This window comes from Mastigoproctus giganteus, chromosome 8 (genome assembly GCF_048544385.1).
Source record: "Mastigoproctus giganteus isolate SK-2022 chromosome 8, ASM4854438v1, whole genome shotgun sequence".
NCBI classification, from domain to species: domain Eukaryota; kingdom Metazoa; phylum Arthropoda; class Arachnida; order Uropygi; family Thelyphonidae; genus Mastigoproctus; species Mastigoproctus giganteus.
The window spans coordinates 72662876-72682249 of NC_143582.1; the positions used below are offsets into that span (position 1 = coordinate 72662876).

General features: G+C 37.3%; 1 protein-coding gene across 1 annotated transcript in view; it reads right to left on the minus strand.

The window, feature by feature from the left end:
• Positions 1 to 17199, minus strand: part of LOC150081627 (glutamyl aminopeptidase-like) — a 253803-nt gene extending 236604 nt beyond the window's left edge. Inside the window, exons 1-2 of the mRNA XM_090380268.1 lie at positions 16634 to 17199; positions 11358 to 11637 (exon numbers count right to left, since the gene is read on the minus strand). Of these exons, the coding sequence (XP_090236394.1) occupies positions 11358 to 11637; positions 16634 to 17199 (846 nt within the window). The remainder of the gene's footprint in view (positions 1 to 11357; positions 11638 to 16633) is intronic.
• Positions 17200 to 19374: the final 2175 nt, after the last annotated feature.

A 19374-nucleotide genomic window follows, 5' to 3' on the forward strand; every position in this document is an offset into this window, starting at 1 on the left:
TGCGCTGCTGCTCGTTCCAACAGACACAGTGCAAGAATCATTTCCACCTCTGCTTGCGGCTACTGGTTTTATTACATTTTTCATGGAAAGAAAGGAAGAGTTGTAATGATATGTCTAAGATCTTACTTGGATACATGTTGTTGACCTGATATAATGTAGGCAAAGGGGTGCAAAATATATGAGACAATGACTACCCTCCTTTGCCCTCCTTCTTCCCATCAAGATCTACATTGCAACAATAAGCAAAGATTTCAAAAAATAAGAAATCATCAGCCCAAATTACTAGTACGTATTAGTAATCATTTGACTGAATTTATCCTTGACCTTTGAGAGTCAGCAATCCCTTCTATAAATCAATGAGTCACCACTGGAGAGAGAAAAACATTTCTTTGGTATCTCGTGTTTCTGTGTAGCATGAAATTTAATTTGTTTTAAATTTCTACTCTTAACAAAATAGATAAAATCAAAGGTTTTCATGCAGTGCTAGCTTCAAGCTGAAGGTGTTATATTATATTAAAAAAAAAAAAAAAAAAAAGAAAGAAAGAGCAACTGAACACCAGTCCTCTCCCAACCAAGTAAATGATAATTATACTTTTGAATTTATATTTGAAATATATGCAATAAAATATATTTTCATAAATTATTTTAAAATGTGGGTGCACCTTATGGTCAATGCATCTTATTAATGGAAAAATAAGGTAATCAAAAGGTGAAGATATACACTATTTGCTCAAAAAAAATGTGATGCTCTCCACAGTTCTGCTTATTTCTATTTTCCAAAAGTAACCAGGCATATATAATATTTTGTTAATTTCTTATCCATTTCAAAGATTACTTACGTTATAGAAAGTAAGAAATGAGGACACAAGTGACCATCTTACTGCTACAGAAAATCCAGTCCCATATATCCAGCTTGACTGTAACGTAGTGAGGGTTAATTTTCCATGTGTTTCACTAATCATGATTTACGGCTAGGCATCTCCTGATTCTTGGCAAGAATATTTAAAACAGGTTTTTCAATTGGTGATCCACCAGAATTTCCGGCGCCTCCATAGCCAGGTGGGAAGGAGCAGCAGTGCGTAGTACACGCTTTTTGATTAGACCGGGGTTCGAGCCTGTCACCACCAAATACGGAGTATGTGGAAAGGTCAGGGAATGACCACTGCATATCCCGGAGCAATATGGCCTTAGTTGCTAATGCTCCTAAAAACCAAACAAATACACCATAACCAGAATTCCCAAGTTCTAGAAAATGCTCCAAAATGTTCCACCAAAAACTGGACATTTATATTTATAATAAAAAGAAAATATACATGATTATATCTATTCTAAAATGTAGATAGAATTCATCTACATTTTAGAATGTAAAAAAATAATCCAAATCAGTTTCATTATTCTCATAATGAAAATAATTGAAATAAGTATTGTTATTCTCATAACGAAACTGATTTGAATTATTTTCTTTCTAGTCTTGAGACAAAGGGAGTTTTAATGTACTGAAAGTAAATGAAATAAAGTGTATGCAGATTACTTCTACCAACTTGGAACACCACAATATATATAGTATTTTGTTGATTTCTTACCCATTTCAAAGTGTTCCAATTCTCAAAAATAAAAAAAAAAAAAAAAAAAAAAAAGTTGAAAAACACCAATCTAAAGCAAAGCTTTTACTGCAATGGACAGCTGTAAAATTTCACACAACTGGTTGTGGCACTGCTCATTTTAAATATCACTGGCATCTAACTGTGATTGACAGTTATAAATCTCCTGATTTTGTTAATGTGAAATCAATACAGTTACCAAGAACTGTAAGGGGAGGGAAGAGAGTCAGGGAGAATTTCATTCGGTTATATTTAAAAATCAAAATGGATATAATATATATGGCTGTGAATCAACACACTTGCCATCAATTGTAAGGAAGAGGCGATTTCACTGAGTGGCTTTTAGAACATTTTAGAAACATCAAAGTGATACACTTTAATACCATGTAAGGATTAAAAACTGAACTCTGCATGAAAATAAAGGTCAGTGATGTTGGGTTTATCCACTGCAACAAAAGTAGCTATTGTTCCCATTCAAGGATCGATAATTAGAATGAGAGCAATGGCAATATGATACACTTTGCAAAGAATCAATACTTAGGTTGATATATTTTATATCAAACAAAAGTAACAATTTTTTAAAAAGCTGAACTCTATATCAAAGTTAAAAAAAAAAAAGAGGGGGGGGGGTTAATTGTACAAAATATCGTTAGGCCACATTTTGATACCACATATGGGTCTGGAAGCTTCATTTTAGGAAGGATGTGGATATGCTGGATCGAGTGGAGAGAAGAGCAACCAGATTAATCAAGAACACAGAGGAGTATGCTTACTCCTCTGTATTTTTGATTACTCTTTTAGAATTAGCATTTGGCAATTAGTACAGGCATTTGATGCAAGAAAGCAAGCTTATGCAGCATCAGCCAAAAAAAAAAGTAACATAAATAAATAAAAAATAACCACTTCCACTTCACCCCTCTGTTCGTTCGAAATACCTGTCCAGCTGAGCCTTAAACTTATTTAGGCTATCAACTCCCACGACAAGGGATGGAAGTCTGTTCCACCTACCAACAACCCGCTGGCTAAAGGCAAATTTCCGCACATCTATCCTACATCTGTCTTTCCTCAATTTGAATTTATGCCCTCTCAGGTGATTATTCTGAGCAAGAGGAAGAATCCCATCAGCATTGAGCATGCTCAAACCATTCAAGGCTTTGTACACCTCTATCAGATCACCTCGCTGGTGCCTAGTTTCCAGACACTGTAATTCGCAAAACTTAAGCCTTTCTTCGTAAGAGCACCCCTTAGTCCCATTCACCAATCTTGTTGCCCTTCTCTGTACTCGTTCCAGCAGCACTACATCCTTCTTGAAATGAGGCCTCCAGGCCTGTATACAGTACTCTAGGTGTGGCCTGACCATTGCCTTATACAAGGGAATAATCACCTCCTTATCCCTGCTAGAAAATTCCTATATATCATTGACAATACACCATGAGCTACTCTTGCAGCCCGTCTGCACTGCTCAGAGAACTTCATATCTGCCTGCACAACCACCCCCAGGTCCCTTTCATTCTCTACCACTGTCAGTGTAGTACCACAGAGTTGATACGTTGCTCTGGGGTTGCTGTTTCCCATATGTAGTACTTTACATTTGTCAATGTTAAACTTCATTTGCCACCTTGAAGCCCATCTGCTCAACCTTTCCAAATCCTGTTGCAGCAGCATAGTGTCAGTAGTGTCCTTGACAACCCTGCCAACCTTCGTATCGTCTGCAAACTTGGACATTAAGCCTGATATACCATCATCAATATCATTTATAAATACAGAAAACAATAAAGGACCCAATACTGAACCCTGAGGGACTCCACTAATAACATTAGTCCACGATGAGCAGTGTCCATTGATTACCACTCTCTGTCTTCTCCCCCTCAACCACCCCTTTATCCATAGCAGCAATTTGCCTCCAATGCCACACTGCTCCAATTTGTTCAGCAGTCTTCCATGTGCAACAGTATCAAAAGCCTTTCTAAGATCCAAGTATATAATATCAAAGTTATTCCCTGCATCCAGTTCTTTTGTGACTGCATCATAGTATCCAATCAAATTGGTCAGACAAGACTTCCCTTTAACAAAACCATGCTGTGTCCTAGCTATAACTGAAGTCTTGTCTAGATGATCCTGCAGTGCTTCTTTAACCAGTGCCTCCATTAATGTTCCGGAAACAGAAGTTAAACTCACAGGTCTATAATTACTTGTGTCAGCCTTTGATCCTCCTTTGTGAATTGGGGTCACATTTGCACATCTCCAGTCCATGGGTACCTCCCCTGAGTCCAAGGAAGCTCTCGTAATTATGGCTAAGGGTTTGCTTACTTCCTTTGCTGCCTCCTTTAATATAACTGGATAGATCCCATCCACCCCAGGTGCCTTTCTTGTGTTTATCTTCAACAATTTCTCCTCCACTTTGCTCTCAGTTATTACAAGATTCTCTAGCTTCCTGCTAGAGTTGAATACACCTCTGGCATTCCCCTCGCTGAATAACTCCTCATGTGTGAATGTCGATGCAAAATATTCATTTAGTTTGTTAGCTACCTGAGCAGGGTCATCAACAGTTGACCCATCAATATCAAGTGGACCAATCTGATTCATCCCCTTCCTTCTAGAGTTTACATAAGTAAAGAACTCTTTGCTGTTTTTCTTCGCATCCCTTGCCAATGATCTCTCGTAATCTGCCTTCGCCTGCCTAACCTCCTTTGTAACTTGATTACAGATCAACTTGTATCTATTATAGGCGTCTGTGTCACGTGTTAATTTGTATGTATCCCATGCATTTTTCTTCTCTGCCATATGCCTCATTAGTTCATCTGACATCCATTTTGGCCTAAACCTTGAACAATATTTCTTAGTTGGCATGTAAAGCCTAGTAGCTTCCAAGATAAGTTCTTTGAATGCTTCCCATTTTGAATTTGCTGTTGGCAATATCATCAGTTGATCCCACTGTGTAGAATTTAAATACTGTCTCAGTCCATTGTAGTCGCCTTTACGAAAGCAATACCCCTTCCCTTTACCCCTAATGGTAGTTACCTCTTTGAGTAACTCCCACTTCAGCACACTGCGATCACTGCCACCTAGTGGTTCATTTACCTGCAGATCCTTAATGCATGAAGAATCACTACTGATAATCAAATCAAGAGTATTACTCCCTCTAGTTGCCTCCCGAACATGCTGATGTAGAAAACAATCATTCAATAAATCCACAAAAGCCTTGCTACTGTGTGAGTGACCAGCCCCCAAATTCCAGTCAATATCTGGGAAATTAAAATCCCCCATTATAAGACTCTCTGTAACTCCCACTTCAGCACACTGCGATCACTGCCACCTAGTGGTTCATTTACCTGCAGATCCTTAATGCATGAAGAATCACTACTGATAATCAAATCAAGAGTATTACTCCCTCTAGTTGCCTCCCGAACATGCTGATGTAGAAAACAATCATTCAATAAGTTCACAAAAGCCTTGCTACTGTGTGAGTGACCAGCCCCCAAATTCCAGTCAATATCTGGGAAATTAAAATCCCCCATTATAAGACTCTCTGATTTACTGGTCCACTCTATTTCTCCGAACAGTTTCTTATTATACTCATCAGAGTCATTAGGCCTATAGCACACTCCTACTCTCAATTTTGATCTTCCAATGCTTATGTCACACCAAACTGACTCGACACTGCACTGTCCAGCGATGTCGACTGGCTTCACTTCCTTGGATTTTATGTGTTTTTTAACTAATAGCATAACCCCTCCTCCTCCCTTCATATCCTGTCTATCCTTTCTGTAGACATTGTACTCCCCAAATTCCAGTTCTGCATTCCTTATATCTGTGTGACACCACGTCTCTGAAATCACCACAATATCTGCCTTTGATGTTTTGAGCAATACCTCAAATTCATCAAATTTATTTACTAAACTCCTAGCATTGGCGTACACGCAAGTATACATGCACCTGTTCTTTTTCTTAGCTACCCTAACACAACCCATGTGTTTACTTGTACCCCAATGATTCCCAGCAGTCTCTGAAATATCCTGCATCTTATTTTCCAGGCTGCGGCTCATTCCCATAGAAGCAGTGCAAGAATCACTTTCACCTCTGCCAGTGGCTACTGTTAATCTATTAGTCCTTGTATCCCCCCAATCTAGCAGTTTTCCGACCCACCTAACACTGCCTCGATAGCATCAGCAAACATTCTTGCACCCTTTCTATTTAAGTGTATCCCATCTCTGTAGAAGCAATCTCTCCTGTTAACAAGTACAGACCAGGCTGAAAAAAATTCTACCCCTTGAGCCCTGCACAATCTTTCCAGGGCCGAATTGATTGACAGGGCTCTCATTATATACTCCCTCCTATCGTGTCTGGGCAGAATTGCAGACACTTTCAATTTCAACCCTAGTTCACGGCTTTTTTTCATCAGTGACCTTTACTTGTCAAGTAATTCCGCCCGTCTCCTACTCTTACTACAATAGACTTCATTTCTGCAAATTGCACTGATTGGAAACTAGGAGACCTGATTGAGGTGATCTAGACTTTAATGGATTGCATACACTTAATGATGATATTCTCTTTCTCAGACAATGCACACAAGGGGACATAAATGTATATTGAAAAAAAGGATGGTTGCAGAATAGCTGCACAGTAGAGCATCAGTTATCCGAAATAATTAATGTCAGACCTCTTCTGGATAGCAAAATTTTCCGGATAATTGAACATAAGTTTAAAATTAAATAAATTCTGTTGTAATGTATTAAGGTAAAAGATAAAGACTTTAAATAGCATGAAAAAAACAAATTCATTTAATTTAAAAAAATAATAACTTATACATAAAAATTTGCACATTTACATATATATGTATATTTGGATAGGTATTTTACTGTAAACTTAAAGTGGAAAACATTTAAAGCAATTTTTTTAAATTAATTTTTGGTCATTTTTTTTTGTTTCGTTTGTAGTTGTGACCTATTTTTTTTTGATAAATATCTCAAGTTCCTTAATAATATCAATTTTATTATATCACATCCTTCCTGGTTTTATGCCCATTCTTTTTGTTGACATTTTACTTCAAAAAAAAAAAACTGAAAAAAATAATAAATCTCACTGTTTTGGGCTGATATTATTCTTACCGAATCTGGAGCTAAAACTAAACATAATATCAAATGAAGAGAACAAAATATGTCATGGAAACTTTGGTTCACAGAAGCGAATGACTAAACTCTATCACTCATGGTTTCCGAGAAAACCCATCAATCCTACATCCAACATCTCACCAGATATATGACATAAAAAAAAACAGACAGAAATACTCTCGTAGCATAATAAATATTTGTTTCAAATACTACCATCAAAAAAAAAAAAAAAAAAATCAGTCTTTTAAATTATTCTGGATAACCGACATTCTACTGTATTAGAAGAGATGGGCAGATGAGGTAGGTAATGCTTTTCTTTTTTTTTTAGTTTATGCTGTATAATCTTACTTCCTTGCATCATTTGCCAGTAATACTAATAACAATAAGTTAGAGTAAATTCAAGAATCCTGGATTTATTTATTTCTAATTTACAGTTAACAAAGACAATACACTTGCTTGGCAAAATAACATTTCACGAAACTATCAAGTATCACCAATCGTAGTTTGCTGTGCCCACATCACCCTCTTGATAGAGCTGCCCAAGCAAAAATTCTGGTGAGAGACAAGCTGCACATCTTTGTATCTCCGTATGGTCCTCAAAAAAGCACTCCAACATTCTTATGCGAAGGCAAATGGCAGCAGTCCCAGGATTTTCTGGGGGGGGGATAAAGCAATGTTTGGAGATTCATTAAGCTTTAATCACATATAGCATTAAAAAATTCCACATTAATTTGTTCATGGAAGGGCTATAGTCCCCTATCCCAGAGACTGCTGGGAATCATTGGGGTACAAGTAAACACATGGGTTGTGTTAGGGTAGCTAAGAAAAAGAACAGGTGCATGTATACTTGCGTGTACACCAATGCTAGGAGTTTGGTAAATAAATTTGATGAATTTGAGGTATTGCTCAAAACATCAAAGGCAGATATTGTTGGGATTTCAGAGACGTGGTGTCACACAGATATAAGGAATGCAGAACTGGAATTTGGGGATACAATATCTACAGAAAGGATAGACAGGATAGGAAGGGAGGAGGGGTTATGCTATTAGATAAGAAATATATAAAATCCAAGGAAGTGAAGCCAGTCGACATCGCTGGACAGTGCAGTGTCGAGTCAGTTTGGTGTGACATAAGCATTGGGAGATCAAAATTGAGAGTAGGAGTGTGCTATAGGCCTAATGACTCTGATGAGTATAATAAGAAACTGTACAGGGAAATAGAGTGGGCCAGTAAATCAGAGAGTCTTATAATGGGGGATTTTAATTTCCCAGATACTGACTGGAATTTGGGGGCTGGTCACTCACGCACTAGCAAGGCTTTTGTGGATTTATTGGATGATTTTTTTCTACATTAGCATGTTCGGGAGGCAACTAGAGGGAGTAATACTCTTGATTTGATTATCAGTAGTGATTCTTCATGAATTAAGAATCTGCAGATAAATGAACCACTAGGTAGCAGTGATCACATTGTGCTGAAGTGGGATTTACTCAAAGAGATAACTACCATTAGGGGTAAAGGGAAGGGTTATTGCTTTCATAAAGGCAACTACAATGGACTGAGACAGTATTTAAATTCTATACAGTGGGACCAACTGATGATGTTACCAAAAGCAAATTCAAAATGGGAAGCATTCAAAGAACTTATCTTGGAAGCTACTAGGCTTTACATACCAGCTAAGAAATGTTGTTCAAGGTTTAGGCCTAAATGGATGTCAGATGAACTAATGAGACATATAGCAGAGAAGAAAAATGCATGGGATACATACAAATTAACACGTGACACAGAAGCCTATGATAGATACAAGTTGATCTGTAACCAAGTTACAAAGGAGGTTAGGCAGGCGAAGGCAGATTACGAGAGATCATTGGCAAGGGATGTGAAGAAAAACAGCAAAGAGTTCTTTACTTATGTAAACTCTAGAAGGAAGGGGATGAATCAGATTGGTCCACTTGATATCGATGGGTCAACTGTTGATGACCCTGCTCAGGTAGCTAACAAACTAAATGAATATTTTGCATCGACATTCACACATGAGGAGTTATTCAGCGAGGGGAATGCCAGAGGTGTATTCAACTCTGGCAGTAAGCTAGAGAATCTTGTAATAACTGAGAGTAAAGTGGAGGAGAAATTGTTGAAGATTAAACACAAGAAAGGCACCTGGGGTGGATGGGATCTATCCAGTTATATTAAAGAAGGCAGCAAAGGAAGTAAGCAAACCCTTAGCCATAATTATAGCTATAGCTCGGATACAGCATGGTTTTGTTAAGGGGAAGTCTTGCCTTACCAATTTGATTGGATACTATGATGCAGTCACAAAAGAACTGGATGCAAGGAATAACTTTGATATTATATACTTGGATCTTAGAAAGGCTTTTGATAGTGTTGCACATGGAAGACTGCTGCACAAATTGGAGCAGTGTGGCATTGGAGGCAAATTGCTGCTATGGATAAAGGGGTGGTTGAGGGGGAGAAGACAGAGAGTGGTAATCAATGGACACTGCTCATCGTGGTCTAATGTTATTAGTGGAGTCCCTCAGGGTTCAGTATTGGGTCCATTATTGTTTTCTGTATTTATAAATGATATTGATGATGGTATATCAAGCTTAATGTCCAAGTTTGCAGACGATACGAAGGTTGGCAGGGTTGTCAATGACACTACTGACACTATGCTGCTGTAACAGGATCTGGAAAGGTTGAGCAGATGGGCTGAGAGGTGGCAAATGAAGTTTAACATTGACAAATGTAAAGTACTACATATGGGAAACAGCAACCCCAGAGCAACGTATCAACTCTGTGGTACTACACTGACAGTGGTAGAGAATGAAAGGGACCTGGGGGTGGTTGTGCAGGCAGATATGAAGTTCTCTGTGCAGTGCAGATGGGCTGCAAGAGTAGCTCATGATGTATTGTCAATGATATATAGGAATTTTTCTAGCAGGGATAAGGAGGTGATTATTCCCTTGTATAAGGCAATGGTCAGGCCACACCTAGAGAACTGTATACAGTCCTGGAGGCCTCATTTCAAGAAGGATGTAGAGCTGCTGGAACAAGTACAGAGAAGGGCAACAAGATTAGTGAATGGAACAAAGGGGTGCTCTTATAAAGAAAGGCTTAGGTTTTGCAAATTACAGTGTCTGGAGGCTAGGCACCAGCGAGGTGATCTGATAGAGGTGTATAAAGCCTTGAATGGTTTGAGCATGCTCAGTGCTGATGGGATTCTTCCTCTTGCTCAGAATAATCATCTGAGAGGACATAAATTCAAATTGAGGAAAGACAGATGTAGGATAGACGTGCGGAAATTTGCCTTTAGCCAGTGGGTGGTTGGTAGGTGGAACAGACTTCCATCCCTTGTCGTGGAGGTTGATAGCCTAAATAAGTTTAAGGCTCAGCTGGACAGGTATTTCGAACAAACAGAGGGGTGAAGTGGAAGTGGATATTTTTTATTTATTTATTTATTTTTTTTTTTTTGGCTGATGCTGTATAAGCTTGCTTTCTTGCATCAAATGCCTTTACTAATGCTAATGCTATCTGGGACTGCTATTGTGAATGTACAAACAAAACACCCATTCAATTGATCTATTTGGGGGTCACCTATACTTATTCTATTTCTCCCCTACAAATGGCCAAATCAATCCATTCTTCATTTGTGTCCACATATGCAAGAATTCATTATTATCTTTCCTAGATCTCTTTGCTTTTTAATTTAGTTTCCTCCTTACAACCCCAAAACAAACAACCAGCAGCCAGTCATTGTAACATTCATAAATAAGATGCCAAATCGATTGTTTTATTTTATTATTCCAGTGTTTACCTGCAATTATTACAATAAACCCCATAGAGTATGGAGATTTGAAGTGAGTATAAAACAGATATCTTCAATATTCTCCATTTTCTTCAACAATTATACACTTTCTACAATTTCATTATAAAAAATCCATTTGCCTCATTAAAATCCATTTTAACAACTAATTTTTCTGATTTCTCTACCTCTTGTTACAGCAGACTTTCCCTACATAATAATAGGAGGGGTGCAAAGTTGTTAAAAGAGGAATCAGATCATGCTGAATAATTTTGTGAGTGCCTTCCCACCAAATGGTGGTTACTACAGGTACACTATATAAAATTTAGTTGACTAAAGTTCAGGGCTAGCTAGAGATGAATGTACATCACAATCAGAGCTACATAAGGATACATATCTATCATACAGATTCTTAACCTTTTGTCTGCAGTCACATCCCTTGCAATTTTCCCGCCTTACCTTTCATTATTCTAATTTCAAAATCTGTAAATGAAATATAAGGTCAGAAAATTCAATTTTGAAACATTCTTGTTTTTTAGAGCCACGGTCTGTGGTCTGTTCATTACAACTTGAAAATGAACAGGTAAAGCAGGGTTGGGGATTGGGGGGGGGGGGAGAAGCTGTATTTTGGATGACTTTCTAGACCTAAACACTTCTGCCAGACAGGCAAATCTCCCTTGTTAGGATCCCCTACTCTATCAAGTGTTGTGCTTTCAAAACATCTTTTCACATTAACTAGAGTTAAAAATAAGGCCTATTCATGATAATTAAACAGTAGAGCTACATTATTAAATATATATAATTTTCAAATTATTAAATATATGTCAATATTCTAATTTTACGTACAGTTACATTATCAGCAGATGTTTTTGTAAGTCTCTCAAAATCGCATATGACAAATGCCACAAGATAAGTACTCATAGGAACAGTTCGATGGAAAGAGGTCTGAAACAAATTTTCTTCATCATCGTAGAATGTTTTTCTTTTAACTGCAGTATTAAAATAGGCACGGCTTGATTTTTCATGGACTATAGTTAACTGAAAAGTAGCTTTCAATGAAGGCTCATCAAAGCATGGAAATGAACGTCTTGCTGATGTGGGTTGAAAATGAGTAGCAGCCAGGTACCTATAGAAAAGAAGACGTAAATGGCAATGTTCTCAAAAACTGTTACTCCTGCAAAATAGCACAATAGTCAAAGCTCGCTCACGTGCATTCTTGCAAGAGAAGGAATTATACAGAAAGTTATATATTTTTTAAAAAATAGTTATACAAACTATTTGAGACAGAAGAAATTATACAGAAAATTTACAGAGTTATATAAATGCAGAATGTGCATACATAGATTATACAGGTACAAAATATACAAAGATGTGCAGAATTAAACAAATATACAAATAATTATACAAAGAAATAATAAAATAAAAATAAGTAAATAAATAAAAAAAATTACATATTCAGAAAAAAAGGGGGGGGAGGGGAAAGGTAACCATTACAGTTGATAAATGTCAATAATAGTTTAATTTTAATTAGCCAGTCACTTTTCCTGCACACTTCCACTACTGCATCCTTTAGGTTATCTTCAACCACAACTGCTACTCCATTCCTCCTGTTCTCTGTGCAATTGTATATTAATTTGTAGCCCTCAGCTAGTTCTTTACTCCTCATTCCTCTCCATTTGGTTTCCTGGATGCACAATACATTGATTTTCCTTTTCTTCGTAACTTCTACAAATTCTATTCCTTTCCCAGTCACTGTTCCTACATTAATCGATCCCACTCTGACCTTTGTCCTCTTATATTTGGTTCTTCTGTTATCCTTACATTTTTGCCCTTGGTTGTTTCCTACTATATTCAGGGTCCGCTGCAGTGCTCTTCTTCCAGGGTATACCCTAACATTGCATTTTTGCCCTTGATTATTTCCCACTACAGACAGGGTCCACTGCAGTGCATCACTTACGGTGTATGCCCTAGCCCTCATACTATGCCTTTGTTGTTATTCCTCCATATTGAATATGTCTAGCTGAATTTACAAGCTGCTAGCCAGGCCTGAAGCTCTTGGTTTCATTCACCTAGCAGACTTCACTGTCCACATGATACACTTATTTGATGGTGCATACTCTCCATGTCACAAGAACCTCACCAACTTATGAAACCATCTTATGTTCAACTGTAATGCCTATTTGGACCTTCAACAGCAACTTCTTACAGAACACGACCTGTCAGTATGCCAACTAGATCACTCCCTTATATCAGCAAAAAGATGCAGTTTAGGCTTTCTTCAAATTCACAACCTCACTCATAAAGTGAAGTGCAGTCTTCTGTCACCTTCTCGAACTCCACCATCATTTGACACTGGGAACTAGTCCCATGCTTAAGGACAAGTCCTATCTCTTTCTTGGATGAATTCTACCAGACTACAATAATACTTCCACTGCCGTGCCTTCTCCTCTCCATAACAGTTCCACACTACTGCTCAGATTTCTTCCATGGCTACTATTTTCAAACAGTCTTTGTCATCCCAGTCACCTAATAAAATAACCTCCCTTTCTGCGATCAGAGTCTAATCTACTGAAAGCTTCCTCAAGGGCAGCAGTAAACAGCTTTGGAGATATTGTGACTCCTTTTCAAACTCTTTTTCTCAATTTTAAATTTCCTACTGTCTTTGTCTAATCTAATAAAGGAGGCAGCCTTCTCATATATTTTCTTCAAAATCATAATATATGGGGTATCTATGCCTTGTCTTTCCAGTGCCCGAAACATTGCCTTATGCTGTATGGAGTCAAATGCCTTTTCATAATCCACAAATGCCAGGCATAATGGTGTTTTATATTCTTTTGTTTTCTCCATTAGCTGTGATACGTGAAAGTGATCCATAGTTGAGAATCCTGTCCTAAAGCCAGCTGGCTCTTTCGGTTGATTCTCATCAAGTATTCTTTCTAATCTGTTAGTAATAACCCTTATGAACAACTTGTAGATGTGGGATAACACGCTAATTGGCCTATAATTTCCAATTTCTGATTTATTTCCTTTCTTATGCAGCAAAACTATGATTGCATTATTCCGCTGCTTAGGCATCACACCTTTTCTAATGCACTTTGTGAAGAGCTTGCCAGTTTTTGTGTTATGTCTCTTCCTCCCAATTTTAACAACTCTACAGTAACTTCATCTTCCCCTGGGGCTTTCTGATTCTTCATTTTCTTCAATGCATGTTCTACCTCATCAGGAAGAATATTGGGTATGTCGTATGTGTTGCTAATTTGCGATCCATCTTCCTCACTGCTGGCATCATTCCTTCGCTCCTTATATAATTCTCTATAGTAGTCTTCTGTTATTTGAATTATGCCTTCTCTGCTTTTATAAGTACACCATCGATATTCTTCAGTTTCAGTATCATTTGTCTTTCTGTGTTACTGCTCATGGCTGCTGATGGCAGTACTCACCCATAATGATTTTCTCTGCCCTTTGGGACCTTATGGAACTCTAGCTGATACTATAATTCTTCCAGTATGAGATCTGATTTCAAGACCTTCCACCTTCCTGTAGAGCTAACTGCTAATCAGGCAAAATTTATCTGCAGACAACAGAGATGTTGTCTTCTTGCTGATGTCAGTTCAGCCGGCATAGGATGATTGCCTCTACTGTGGTGTCCCTTGCATACAGAGGATCATCTACTAGCCTGGCTCCACACCAGGCAGGATCCTCTTCAGCTGCTGTGCTCATAGATCTTTCCCTATATTAACCACATTCGCTTCACTCCTTTTCCACAGAAGAGGGATTCTCTTATTTGGCCCCAAAATCTTCCTACTTAAGCATCTGCATTGCCACCTTGGAAGATCTTCCACGGCTGACCAAACTGACCTCGTACCTCTTGTTCTTTGAAACTTTATCTGTCCAAGACCAACCTTCTTAGGGTTTATTACTATTTTGGATTCCTATAATTTAGCTCACCTTGGAGGTGCCTCTCCTAATATCCCTTTATGCATTCACCTTTTCTTTCCAAGTTTTTTTCTAGTCCCTTCATCTCCACATAGGCCACCTGCATTCTTGCTCTGCAAGAGTATGGGGGGGGGGGGTACCGAGTCCTTATTTATTGATCGTGGTCCTGCTCCCCATGCCATTGATGACACTAAAAGGCTGCCTTGCTGGTAATCATACCTCCCAATAACTAAGAGACCAATCAAACAATACTAAAAACATTCTACTCACCATGCTACTTGCACCGACTGGTTCTGCAGAGTTCTTGTAGCATCACAGTAGCAATCTTTGTGGGGAATCACTGGAAATGCATTACAGATACACATGTTCATGTCCACAATATACATACACTGAGTTGGCTTTATATAAGCAACAATCCCTTCCTTATGTAGGAATGGACTGATCTATAACACTGATGTCAAAGTCAGGAATAGATGTTATAAGATGTTATAATCAGTTTTTGAGTGTCAGCAAGAAAGAATAGGTCTGCATCGAGATCTTTCTGACTTTAAATATGTAATGATATTGGAGATAAGACCTTCTGTTGCCAGTATCTCAACAACAGCCAACATGGTTAAATGCTTTGACTGGCTCAAAAGCAGTCAAACAACCAGCCAAAGTTCACATGCAAGTCATGCAGTTGACAAACATAGTGAGCATCACGTCTCATCTTGTGGCACATCAGCATACAATGACCCAGCAAACCACCCAGTACAACATAGGAATAGCAAAACCAATATCTACCTAATGTGCTAGAAATTACATGCTATGCGTTGACAGCCATCACAAGCAATAGCATAGGAGTGCCTTGGTATTGGGGAAAGTGCCAAGGGCACCACTGACAAACCACATGAGTTCTGTGCCAAGCCATTTTGACACCAGAGGCTAGCTGATGTCTCATCACGTTGAGAGCAAGGGGGGTGAAAATTATTTTTTTCCAAATGACGTGTTTTCAGAGGGTAATTCAAGGTTGCATGCATCCTTAAATTTGAGTACATACTGTATACCAACATAGCTCTTCTTGCTGTCCAGAACATAACTTTGAAGGGACCAATCAGGCAACCGCTTCATCAGTGCATGCTCGAATGCATAGCAGTTTGCAATTCACACACCTGTTTATATAGCAAGCACAAATAATGTGTATATAGTGTTTTTGTGCTTGCTATATAAACAGGTAATCATGAATATAGTGATTTATAATTTAAATAAAACAACAAAAGCCCAATTCATTTTAGACGTGCCACCATCGTAATATATTTGTTATATGGAAAATTTTCTTTGTTCTACAGAAACTATTTTAAATAGGAGAATTCAAAAAATTTGCTATACAGAAAAATTTTCTATAAAGAAGTTCATTAAACAGAAGTCCGACTGTACTTATTATTATTATGATTTTACCAATTATTGTAAAAAGGCGCATAGCCTTACCAAGGGCACCAAAAACCTAGCTACACCTCTGATCACAGGTACCCATACTGAGCGACACAAGAAACTGCACCTTTGCTTGAGCACATCAGCACCAACACAGGACCACAAATATATGGAAATCTTTTGCCTGGTCTGATGAATCCCATTTCCAATTCTAGCATGCTGATGGGTGTATCTGCACTTGTAGAAAGCAACATAAGGCAATGGCAGCTAATGCACTATTGGTTTTCATCAGGCTAGAGGAGGTGGTTATGGTTTGGAGACTGTTTTTGTGGCTTGCCCTGGGTCCTCTGACCACCCTTAATCAACAGCTCAATGGGACACCTATTTCAACATGCCATGCCAGAAGGGCTTGGCAGGTTGCTAACTGGTTTCAGGAAATGACAATAAATTCTCCATTCTCCATGGCCACCCGGCTTATCCAACAATCTCAACCCAATTGAGTACATTTGAAACCTACTGGAAAAGGACATTCGATGCTACAATCATCTGCCTGTCAATGTGCGGACATTACTAGACACACTGTGCAATAAATGGGTAGCAAATACCACAGGACACTCTGCAACACAAGAGTCCATGCCAAGATGTGTACATGCTGTATTACAGGGAAAAGGCGGCACTATGCAGTATTAGGTAGTTGTTGCAAATGCACAGCCAACTCAGTGTATATAGCAAATAGAAACATAAAAATATATATAATACATGAGCTGACAGCTTACCTCTTCCTTCCACTGGCGTCTTTATATGAACTGACATAGAATCCATCTAGTCTTTCTTCCAGAACAGCAGAAAACTGAATATATAAAGAATAATTATTTGGTGTCAAAGTTTGCTGAGTTTCAATGTAGAGTTCATCATTTGAAGGATTTTCCAAGTATCTTTTTAAGTGAATAGTGCTTGAATTATTTCCATAGATTTCTACTTTCCTCAAAGTAAGTGCTTTAGCATGCAAAACAATGTAATCTGTTTTTTTTATCAGCCAAAAGTTTATGAGGACTGATCCAGAGTTAAAAAATGTAGTAAGATTAGGATGTAAAAACAAAGTATAGTGCAGTGGAATAATGAATTTTGGTAAACGTATGTCATCCCATGGAAATGATTCATTGATTACAGGTATTTCTAGGGGCGGTAAAAAGAATTCACCTTCTTGGTGTTGAGCAACTGCCAGACAAACAGCTTCAAGATCTACTGACAGCAATATGTAGACACAGATCAGTAAGATAATCTTAGTTGTGACAACAATAATACACTCTCTTCTATTCCCAAATATAGTAGAAATCTTCATTCTGGTTTTAAATCTGTTTTACTCTTCATTAGTCACCACCTGGATGAAGAAAGCAGACATTTTATGTAATTATAATACCTATTCAATTATCATTAACTTAGTTCAGAATAACCAAAGTGGAAAATTTAAAATACTAATAAACTAACAGTTCATTTATTCTCTGAATCTGCAATTAAAAGCTTGTCAGCTTACATATGAAATAAGCCACTGGATACATGTATATAAAGAAACCTCGATTTAACAGACCATGTGGGGATTGTCCACAAAAACTACCCCAGGGGCTCACATCTGGTATGGGCTTGGCACCCAGGGTCCTGAGCTGGATATACTATTCTTCTCTTTCTTGGTGATTTCCTTCTCTCTCTCTCTCTCTCTCTCTCTCTCTCTCTCTCTCTCTCTCTCTCTCTCTCTCTCTCTCTCTTTCTCTCTCTCTCTTCTTTACCTGGTGCAGCAAAAGCCTCAGGCTTCCTTGCACCATATGGCTAATAATGATAAAAAAGTCAGTACAGTGGTTTTGCAACTTGTCACTCATTTAGAGTGGTCTGGATTCAATTTCAGTCAACTGAAGGAATTTCTAGAGTACTCTTCAGTCAAGGCTGTTGTTGGCCTATCTCAAGCAGAGTAGGGGCTCAATGATTAGTTATTCTGTGTTTTTCAGCTGCACAACAGGTAAATTGATTCGTGAACATAAGCTTCTACAGACATAATACACTTATATGGATATAAGTTACACTTATTTGCATATAAGTGTATTATGTATTAAGTGTAAAGAGTTGTTAATATAATAATTATTACATCTGTAAAATTTGAAAAAAATGCACTGCTAGAATGTTATGAAAAAATTCTGTACTATTAAATATAAAAGATTAACTGCAGTGACGAATCACGGTATATGGTTTTTATTTTACTTTACCTGAGAGTTGTGCGGAATAAATGAGAAAAATTTTGCTTTGTAATCTAATAGTAGTGTCAACCCTGACTGAATCTTAATCAGAGTCAATGGAGCTCTGGAGATTCAAATGAAACTACTCTGATGTCTAACATGCTCAGCAGGATTATGGGAGATGATGACAAGGAAAATTCTAGCTCCCTTGCACTCTCTGTGATGTGAATCATGTAAAGGGGTGCAGACAGCAAATATAAATTTGGTGTTGTTAATCTGATGGCTTAACTTCATTATATGAATGTTTTGGACCCAGCACAAGTGAAAACAGCCTACAGAGTACCTTCTATGTAACAAAAATTATCACCTCTACTATGAATAAATAATGCATAACATCCTTTAAGTTTCTAATTGGCCCGTTGAATTTTCTCAATTACTTATGCTGCATTTCATTTGAACTATATAATTCACTTCAATTTTATTACAGCAAGATTTGTTAAAGATATATTCATATAATTAATATATACATATAGTCATATTTATATTTCTTATATTTGGGCTGCAATTTTTTAATTTAATGTTAAAATATGATCAAGTATTTCCATTTAAATTTACTTTTTTTACAATTTCTAAATTAAATTTTTGCCTAATTAACTGCTTTTTTTTTTTTTTTTTTTTTTTTTAAGTTCCCCATTTTCAGTTTAATCTAGGAGAATCACTGGTGTACACCTGAACCAAATGTAAAAATTTTTTTTTTATATGAAAAAAAAAAAAAAAAATTAGTTAATGTATGCAATGAATTACATTTTGATCATGTTTAATGTTTTTCTTTAAATTAAATTAGTTTTTTTTCTGCAATTAATAGAAGTGAAAAGTAAATATAGTTATCTTCTTAACAATTAATTACTATGATTGTAACTTTACAGAACACTTACTAAAACTATAGTTTTACGTTCTCTAAACTTAGCCATTAAGTTTAATTTCAACTGAATAATATTTATTATTATCCTTCCATATACTCTTTTCTGCCTATATGCAGTGCATGCCACTTTTTGTGATTGCAGATAATGTTATCATGAAGTTCTGAATAGATGTGTACCAATACATATAAAAAAAAGTCATTTATTGTAATCAATACTTTGGTTTGTGTTATCACATTTTAAGCATGTGCAGTAGACAGAAATGATTACGTAACAACCAGATTTGTTCTTGAACTCCAACACATCGTATGGCAAATTACTGATGTTTTATCATTATTATTATTAATAGCCATGTGGTGCAAGGAAGCCTGA